The 9,803-nt window shown below is 41.2% G+C and overlaps 2 protein-coding genes across 2 annotated transcripts; both read left to right on the forward strand.

The window, feature by feature from the left end:
* The first annotated feature begins 802 nt into the window (after positions 1-802).
* Positions 803-4,864, forward strand: LOC115356324 (uncharacterized protein C1orf115-like). Its single transcript, XM_030047442.1, has 2 exons — positions 803-1,123; positions 4,120-4,864. The coding sequence occupies exons 1-2, from the start codon at positions 827-829 to the stop codon at positions 4,255-4,257; spliced, it is 435 nt and encodes a 144-aa protein (XP_029903302.1). The 5' UTR covers positions 803-826; the 3' UTR covers positions 4,258-4,864.
* A 1,269-nt stretch (positions 4,865-6,133) lies between these two features.
* On the forward strand, positions 6,134-8,962 carry tmem18 (transmembrane protein 18). The gene is made up of 5 exons (XM_030046525.1): positions 6,134-6,317; positions 6,467-6,584; positions 7,542-7,596; positions 8,155-8,248; positions 8,376-8,962. The coding sequence occupies exons 1-5, from the start codon at positions 6,225-6,227 to the stop codon at positions 8,472-8,474; spliced, it is 459 nt and encodes a 152-aa protein (XP_029902385.1). The 5' UTR covers positions 6,134-6,224; the 3' UTR covers positions 8,475-8,962.
* The last annotated feature ends 841 nt before the right edge of the window (positions 8,963-9,803 follow it).

Genomic DNA, 9,803 nt, shown 5'->3' on the forward strand with positions numbered 1-9,803 from the left:
GGTTTACCATGGTGGCATGGGGTGGCAGCTGCCACCCTAAAAATAGGCCTTGCCACCCCAGTTTGGGAAATTGAACAGATTTTTTTTGTTTTTATGTTACTTGTGGGAAATTTACAACACTAAAGATCCGCTGTCTGAGTACAAGTGAATGGGGCATAGGATGACACAGTGGCAGGTATCATTCCTCCCATTTCTCAGGTCAGTTTTAGCAGTGATAGAAAGATAAGCAATAATACAATCAGACTCATTTTTTACTTTTCAACTGACGAAATTAAAATAATCAGAACTGAGTCAAGATGGAGGCTCTGGATTCAAACGGTTTGTGTTGTTTGCTCATTAGCAAACGTGGTGATTATCTCTCTTTCTTTCTGTCTTTCTTGCACTATCAAAGTCAGGGATGGATCAAGAGAAATATTTATGGGGGGCTAAAGGGTGGCATGGAAATTTTTACTGGGTGGCAGCGTTGTATTTTTAATGTGGATCACCTAATAACAATGTTAATCGCAGATGAAGACCGTTTCATCAGATATGATGCATCTTAGCTTTTTGCACGGTGCTGGGACTGCCTGATGAGCAGGAGGTGCCTTTTTTATTTTTTGACCCCTGCCCTACAGACAGCATGAATCCACCACCGTCTCCAGCCTGTGAGGAAGGAGGGGTGCACCTTTAAGGGCACTGCGCCAAATCCTGCACACAAGTCAGTCCAATGGAATGCACGTTCATTCAAGCACATAACTTCTGTTGACAACATCCCTGATCCCTCCTGCAAAGAGGCAGCTTTCATCCTGTTTCCCCGAGACGCACAAGCCTCCAGCAGCCAGACAACATGAAGCCCAAGGCTCTCGCCTCAAGGCTGCTGGACACGAGCTCCTGGACCTCAGAGGCTCAAAGCTCAAGTGCAGCAAAGTACCAGCGACAGGTGGACTGCACGGATCAACAAGGGAGCTCTGAGAGCCAGCGAGTGGAGGATGATGCCGGAGAAAAAGAAAAGTGCCGCAGAGAAATTCACTTTGCCTTCCTGCCAGAGAGGTATGAGCCTCTGATCGAGAACGAAGAGGCAGAGGTCAAAGCCAAAGAGGAGAGGAAGAAAAAGAAGAGGGCAAAGTACAAGAAAGTAAAGAAGGTTAGTTCAGAACAATTTTACACTTTGCTTGAAAGCAGTTGTGAAAGTAAATATTCAGTGAACATTGTGTTTATGTGTCTATCATCTGCCTTCTCTCAGTGGCCACTTTATCAGCTCCACCTGCACAAACTAATCTAATCCAATCCAACTGTTCCATAAAGTTTCCTTTCCTGCTGCCTATAATGCTCAGCTTTTCTTTTTGTCACAGTAACAGAGGTGTTCATTCACTTCTATGTTTGGCATTGAGCTCATAGTTATTGCTGCTGTTGGACTGGGCTGCATTTTATTGAGAGCTGTTTCCAATATTTTGTCCCCCTCATGTATATAAATAGGCAGGACAAAAAATTAGAAACACCTCAATATAATGTAGTCCAGTACAAGACCTCTGCAAACTACAACCTCAATAATAAACATAGGATTAAAGTGACACATTCTCCACAATGTCAACACAAACTGAACATTATAGTTTCTTAAAAGGTTGAATTTATGGCAGCGTCACTGCACTGAACTGCATTAGACTGGACAGGTGGAGCTGATAAAATGGCCACTGAGTGGATATCTCATTAAACTAAACTTCTGTAACACTGATGTGAAAAAGTTAAGTACAAAAAGTATGATGATCTACTGAAACTGACTTGATCAAACTACCTCATCTTTTCCAGCAATTTTGTGGGAATGTGGGTAAGTTGAAACAGGCAATCTTTTTCAGTGTGAGCCTCATTTAAATCATTGCTGCAATGCCTTGTTCCTGATTGAAACACAGGCCAATGAATCTCCACAAATCAAACAATCAATTTGAAAAAATGTGATGACGCCACAACCACACCACCCTCAAAAAAGTGTATCTTGAAATATTTTCTGTGTTCTGACATGATCAAGTAAAAGTTTAATTATTAGACCACAGTGACTGTCAGTCTGATCTATTTTGCTTTGTTTTTTAAAGCTCACATTTCACACAGGGTCCACAACACTAAATCCAAAAATCAGGCTTTACTAACTCTAACTGATTACTGACACTAAGTGAATATTAACCCAGTCTGTATAATCAGTAGCCCGAGGTCATTTGCACCGAGAAAAACACAGGTGCTAACTGGAACCAAAAATAGTTCCTCAGGGTGATGCCACAGAAGAACCATTTTGGTTCCACAGAGGGGTTCTTTAAAGTGGTGCTTCCCAAACCGGTGCTCAGGACCCCCTGTCCTGCAGGTTTCTGTTCCAGATCTGCTCTTGCACACATGCCTTCCTGCTCTGCCCCTCTACCTGTTCAGGTAGATCTGTTTCAACCAATCAGCATGAGGCCCTTCGATGGAGCAGGTAAAGAGCTGAAAGAGAGCTGAAACCAAAACCTGCTGTTCTTTGTAGACCCAACTGATTCACCAAGGAACTTTTTTTTAAATAGTTCTTTGGTATTTTTTCAGAATAAAAGGTTGAAACCCAACATGAACATGTAGCTGGCTGTTTCTCGATGTTCCTTTTTCCTTCATTCAGCTCCAGACGAGGTATTAAAAATGCCAGCTGTGGCGCTGTGGTGTTTTACACTGTTTTCTGATGGTTTATAGACCAAGACATTAATTCTCTCACTGAGAAAATAATCTGCACATTAATCCAGAATGAAAACAATGGTGGCATGATGGTTCTTTGAAGGACCAGAGCCTTCTGAAGAACCATGTAAGAACCAGCATTTTTGAGAGTACTTTCTAGCATCTACAGCGTTGAGAGGACAAGTTTCCTTCTCTTTTTGTTGCGGTTCTATTTGTCTGGCCCTCAGGCTTCCTGTGTCCGCTGCAGCTGGCCAGCCCTTTCCTGTCCACAGCACACGGGAGCCTTTTGTGTGGAGCTGAGCACTGATTTAACTCAGAGGAACATAAACAGACGAGGCTGCTTCCCCCCTGCAGTCCAGACTATTGTCTCAGCAGAGCTCCTCACGCCGCTCCTGTCTCATCAGCCTTCAGCTGGAGAATCATTTGGAGGCACTAGCTGCCATCTTTACACCTCCACAAAGGAGGACAGCCTGACTCAAAACATTATTCTGTGCAAGTTGTGCGAGGGAAAAGAGCAGACAGGCAGCACCGTTTCTAGACATCTGGAGCCCAAGACAGAAAAAATCACTTGGGGCCCCTTGTGTTCTCCCATGACTAGGTCACTGTACAGTGTAAGTCTGAAAGATGACCAGCCACTCTGACGCGAAACCGCAAGACTTTGCAGCGTTCTGCTTTGAACTGTTTTAAGCAGTCTTCACACCATTTGGTTTAACCCTTTGAAAACTAGGAGCTCAGCCCAGTACAGCTTCCATTTTGAAAGGTTTTATTTCATCTTGCTTTTTTTTTTTTTGTAATTTTAGTTGTTTCTTTATTTACATTTTGGGGGAAAATTTCATGGTCTTCATGCTTTTCTTGTTATGTAAATTTATCATATATATATATATATATATATATATATATATATATATATATATATGTGTGTGTGTGTGTGTGTGTGTGTGTGTGTATATATATATATATGTGTGTGTGTGTGTGTGTGTGTGTGTGTGTGTATATATATATATATATATATATATTTTTTTTTTTTTTTTTTTTTTTTTTTTTTAACCAATTCTATACTGTTTTTAATACTTTTCTGGTTCATTCCCCTGCTGATCTAAATAAATAAATAATAAAATAGCCAAGCCTCTGGACAGTAATATGCCTATTCACTCCACTGTTGTCTGTCTAATAACTTTATTGTAATTTCATGCAAATTGTTTTGCTCGTTTTTTGATCATTTTCTTGTCTTTTTTTTATTTTATTTAATTTATTTATTTTTAAACCCTCTCCCTTCTCTTTTTCCTCTTTTCCCAGCTTTGGTAGCCCCCTTATTATTCTTATTCTTCTTGTACACTACTCTCATCATTATTCTTATTCTTATTGATTGATTTGTCACATCATAAATGTTTGTTATGCTGTTAGGGCTCTTATACTATCAGAGTGTCAGTGCATGTCATGTGTTTTGTCTTTCAGAACGTCGGCAAGGTGCTGCGCTCCAGCTGGAAGTGTCTGGTGCTCGGCCTCTATAACTTTGCCCTGGGATACTCGACTCCCATTGCCGCTGCGGCCTCCTTCGTCCCTGAGTTTCACCCGGGCCAGACCAGGGGCTGAGCCTCCCGCGTTGACTGCAGTGCATCACAAACTGTGCAAGCCACCTCTTGTGGTGTGTCATTTAACACAGCCGCTGCAGCCTTGTATCATTTCATTCTGTTGTTTTGTACTTCCAGGTGATTGTTAAAAAACAAAAATCATAAAAATTACAGTGAAAAAACTGTCAAACTGCAACAGTAAAAGAGCATTACATCCAAACTAGGACAGTAGCAAATCCAGTAAATGACCCTAAACCAAGAACAACACATCACTTTAATTTTCACTGTCACAGTATGTAGAAAACACACACTTTTACTGTGGAAAGTCACATTTTGGGTCAAATCAATGGGAAAATACCATAATTTCTGAAGCAAGTAATTTCACTAAAATGTGTCATGAGTGTCATTCTGTTTAAATTACAGATTTGGCTCGTGTGCATTCAAATTTACGGTAGATTTACAGTAGAAAACCTCTCACCAGTCAGCAAAACACACCTTAAACTATAAATCTATAGCATAATATACCATATTGCAACTGTTATTTTTAAAGAAAATCATATATCTGTTTTGTTGTGGTAATTTACCATAAAGGAATGATGGTTCTTGACTGTGAAATTTACAGTTTTCAAATCAGCATATATCATATACATTGTTTTTTTTTTTTCTTTTACAGTGAAGTTCTGACAGCTGCCAGAATTTTACTGTAAAGTTTTTTTTTGTTGTTTTTTTTGTTTGTTTGTTTTTTTACAGAGTATGTGCCCTTGTGAAGTGGCTGATCTTTTTGAGTTTGAGATAATATGGAGTTGCTGGTCATAAAATCCATTTACTTAATAATAATAATGTGTATGTTTTCAACACGGGAAACCCAAATATACATTCCTGTGCTCATCACATCACTGTGAAATCTGTGGACACTCTGCATGCTCTACCCACAAAATCCCACGGATCCTGCAGGTTCTGCACCGTCAGAGATGCTGAAAACATCACATGCCTGGGATTTTTATTTTTTTTTTTAAATCACAAGAATGGTGCTGTGTGAGTGGCTTCTGCCAGGGGACATGGTTGGGACGGGTATGTGGCACACGGGAAGCTGTGGTGCAGCTGCAGGGGAGGGGCTGCTTAGTGAGGCCATCTCCAGCAGGACGGCTTTAGCAATGAGGTGAAGCAGGCCTGGCCCTCAGCCTGGCACCTGATCCAGCACCACTGATCTGAGCTTTAAATGTAGAATTTCAATAACTTTAAACACAGTTTTCTTGTCATTTTATAAAGATATTCTCTTGCTACTTTTCTGGCAAACTTATGCTACTTTTCTGTTTTTTGTGGTAACTTTTAAGTAATTTCGATTGTTTGGGGTGTAATTGCTTGCTAATTTATGTCTCAACCTTTTGCACAGCCAGCCAGTGAAGAGGGCAACAACAGCTGCATGAAGACGAGAGAAGAAAAAAAACTGTTTTTTTTTTTTTGTTTTGTTTTTTTTTTTACTTCATTGCGAAAGTCTCAATGTCAGTTTGCACACTAAAATCAACAAGCAAGCAAAGGCACAAGCAGCCTTTACACAGCACATACTGAGACACGAGATGAAGAAAGCAAGGAAATAAAGTAAACAAGCAATACAAACATTAAAGAAAGAGCATGCAAAGATTTTTGAAATTAAATTTATTATTATTATTATTATTGTTGTTGTTGTTGTTGTTATTATTGTGTTAGTAACATTAATATTGATACTACTGCTGCTAATAATCATCATCATCATCACAATCTTCTTATTGTTGTTGTTGCTATTATTTTACTATTATTGCTATCATTATTGTTTTTGTTTTTGTACTTTCTTGGTCTTTTTGTAAATCCACATTTTGTTTGCGAACTGACTGCGTGACGTCATCGCACTGCGACAAAGCGGCGCCGCTTCCGCCCTCTTGTTTACATGAGCCTGTAGCCAAACCGGTGAGACAAGCAAACGTTTGCTCTCGGTTTTATGACCCAGTGAAGATGACGGACCAGAAAGCACAGAATATCAGCTCCATCCCCATCGACGGTTTCAGCAATTTAAGAATTACGTCGATATGGACCTTTCTCCTGTCTGTAAGTTTGCTTTTTCCCTTCAAGAGGCGAGGCTGCTTTAGCTAGCTGTTTTAGCTAGCACGCCGCAGGCTGTGTTACAGTAGTGTGTGTGTGTGTGTCCCGTCCAGAGAGCAGGGCTGTGATCAGGTGTGCCTGTCTGTCGTCCGCAGGTGCAGTGGTCAGAGCCGTGGCTCATCGGGCTGCTGCTCTTCCATGTGCTGTGTCTGGCTGTGACCGTGGCGACGTGCAGCTTCTACCGAGCGCAGATCTGCCACTTCCTGCTGCTGGGTGAGTGCAGGACGCGGCCTCACTGTGGACCTGGACTGGTCACACTCGCTCACCAGGGGCAAATCCGGAGACAGTTGTGGTTTATTGACGTATGCCTAAACAGCAGACACACTTCGGAGACCTGCAGAGATGATAGGTCCTATGGTAATCTATGGGAGAAATAAATAAACACCACACACTGGCTGTATTCTGTCCAGCATGTAATGAAGTCACAGATGCAGTCTGTTAAAAGATAGATAGATAGATAGATAGATAGATACTTTATTCATCCCGAAGGAAATTCGCAGTGTTGTCCTGAGATTTTTCCTGGCAGTGTAAAACTACAGGTTTCATATATTCTGGTTCACATTTTGAGACTCATGCTGCAGCACACCCAGTTTGATATGACTATGAGTTTGTGCCGGAGTAAAAGAGTCAAACACAGTTAGGTTGTTGAGCTTGTCTGAGCTCTGCAGATGAGAACTGTCTCCCACTGTTAAAGCACTGGCTCTGTATTTAAAAGAAGGAAGCACTCCCACCTATCTGTTGTTAAAGGTGCTCTACAAATAAAGTTTATTATTTATGATTATTATATATGCACAGAGCTCCCTGTCACTGTGGCAGATTGTGGCAGCCAGTCAGGAGCAAACAGGAAGGTCATGGGGTCACCAGAATGACCAGGTTTCAGTGCCCAGCCAGCATTAATTTAGGCAACATGAAAGGTCCATCCACAAGTGATCTGGAGATCCGCCCCTCTGGCCTGCTGACGGGAGCATGGTGACGTCCTGGCTCCGGCGTCCCAGCAGGGCCAGAAGTTGGGCTCCATGCTGACTAGCACTGGACCCAACCTGACACACACCCCTGCTAAATAACGAAAGCACAATAGCTGGCTGTCCAAAGAAAAAAATGTATATTTGAATGTATGTGGGCACACTATGTTTTTTCAGCATTCTCACACTCTGTTACCTCTCTCCACAGTCGGCATGGTGTATAGTGCTGAATATCTGAATGAGCTGGCCGCCATGAACTGGAGGTAAGTCTGCTGTTCAGAATGTGGAGCTTGTCTGATATGTCTGCTATACAGAATAACAACAGAGGAGGCAGGTGAAAAGTTTTAAAGGGATACTTCACCCAAATACACAAAATCGCATAAAAGAAGTGAATAATTTCACACACACACTCATCCACACACAAAAATACACAGCGGTGGCTGGCAGGAGCCTGAAAGCTTCATGAAACATGAGAGATAGAAGGGAGAGGAGGAGAAGAAGCAGCCAGCCACAACATTACCTACCAGCTATGTTTTAGTACGCTGGAGAATTATTTTTGTCCTCCAACATGTGCACGTGTTCAGTCAAGAAAACAAATGATAGGAATCTTTCTGGATCGAGTGTTGATAACAGTCAAAACAAGACTTAAACAGTAATTTGAATATCATATTTTACAAAACTGGCGAATTGTCCCTTTAATGGTGTAGCCAAAGTGTTCCCTGTAGGCTGAAAAATATACTTAATCAGCCCTATATCGTGGATTACAATGATCATTCATTGAACTTATCAGTTGTCATTAAACTGTACTCTTTCTTGTACAGGTCGTTTTCCAACTTCCAGTACTTTGACTCCAAGGGCATGTTCATATCCCTGGTCTACTCCATTCCTCTGCTCTTCAACACAGTCATCATCGTGGTAAGCACCACTGCATGTTTTCCATTATCTCCTCATCTGCTGAAGTCATGGCTGGCATCCAGCATCTCTCAGCATCTCTCAGAGGTGAATGCATTGCTGTGATTATGTGTTTGTTCTGCTTCCACAGGCCGTGTGGGTGTACAGGACCTTTTCCACCATGACTGAGCTCAAGACCCTCCAGCTGAAGAGAAAGGCCCGCAGAGCGAACAGAGAAAAGACTGACTGAGCGATCCCCCTTCTCTGGATTTGATTGGGCCTTGGCTCTGTTGCCAGGCACCGAGAGTCAAGTCAAAAGCTCTCCTATGCCACTCCTGAATTTTGGGAATCCTCCTGCTTACTGTCTCTGTAAAAGTCACCGTTCGAGAGGTTTGTCAATGTCAGCACAAAGTCGGGACTGGGTGTCTGAACTTCTTTTATCAGAGGCAGGGCTGCGCTTTTGTTTAAGTGCTACAGGGTCAGGTGAGGGAGGGTATTTAGATTTTTAATGTGTAATTGTGGATCGGATATGTGGATCACATCTCAATCCTAAAATCAAAAATTATCAATCTTTTTCCTTGTTACTTTTCCTTGTTGGTGAAGGGCGCTGTGAATACATGCAGCGATTTTTGAGGACCAAAGGACATTTTACTTCTTTGTGTTCAGTGTTATTTTAAGATGTCAGTAATGTGTAAAAATGTCACAAGCTCAACGGAAAATAAAGTGCCTCGCCACGGCTATTCTGTCACTGTCACTTTGTTCAGAGCAAAACTTAGCAGTACTGTAATGCTGTAGTTCCCCTCAAGCCCACAGGGGGTCAGTATGGACCCAGTGACCTGTGTTGCTGATGTGAGGACTGTGTTACAGACAGGAGATATTGCATGTGATCCTGGGTGTTGAGTACTTAGCAGGGCGCAAGTGAAGTTTCAGAAGCCATTTACTGTGAGCAGCTCCAATAATGATCTACTGTTCAGTGGTTTAACCACTTCAGAATGACCCCCGTTACGTGTTCCTGCTTGGATTATTACAGCAGCGGTGATATAGTGAGACTTGGTATGTAATTACATGGGTCTGTATATGAGCTTTGCAAAGTTTACATACCGTACACTAAGTCAGGGGTTTTCACACTTTGTCATATTTCAGACCCCCGAGTCACTTGAGGTGGTTTGTGTCAAATATTAAATTGTTAGGATGTTAAACTTGAACACTGACAAATAAATGCAAAGCTATGGGGTTAAAACAATGTAAAAATAATCCTTTACTTATTTATTTATTTATTTAGTTCGTTTTCTAACAAGGTTTAGGATACAAAGGATTTTAGCTTCTTAGGATTTTTAAAAAATATATTAATTAAATACTTTTTTTTTTTTTTTTTTTTTTACTTGTTAAACAACAGCACCTTATACAGGCTATTTTAACTTCTTATATTTGCTTACTTTTCTTATGGTAAGGTCTTTTCTAATGATTTTTTCTCCCCTCATTCCAAAACAAAACAAACAAAAAAAAACAAACCAAACCAAAACAAAAAAACATGCATCTCCATGGACCTCATTGTGGCATTTTTTTGCTATTTGTTTTG

This window comes from Myripristis murdjan, chromosome 24, assembly GCF_902150065.1.
Source record: "Myripristis murdjan chromosome 24, fMyrMur1.1, whole genome shotgun sequence".
Classification (NCBI taxonomy): Eukaryota; Metazoa; Chordata; class Actinopteri; order Holocentriformes; family Holocentridae; genus Myripristis; species Myripristis murdjan.

Bases quoted from the DNA above. Each gene is read 5' to 3' on its own strand.
- LOC115356324 (XM_030047442.1), top strand. From the start codon at position 827: ATGAAGCCCAAGGCTCTCGCCTCAAGGCTGCTGGACACGAGCTCCTGG. The intron at 1,124-4,119 runs GTTAGTTCAGAA...TTTGTCTTTCAG, and splicing joins AGTACAAGAAAGTAAAGAAG to AACGTCGGCAAGGTGCTGCG.
- tmem18 (XM_030046525.1), top strand. From the start codon at position 6,225: ATGACGGACCAGAAAGCACAGAATATCAGCTCCATCCCCATCGACGGT. The intron at 6,318-6,466 runs GTAAGTTTGCTT...TGTCGTCCGCAG, and splicing joins TATGGACCTTTCTCCTGTCT to GTGCAGTGGTCAGAGCCGTG. The intron at 8,249-8,375 runs GTAAGCACCACT...CTGCTTCCACAG, and splicing joins TCAACACAGTCATCATCGTG to GCCGTGTGGGTGTACAGGAC.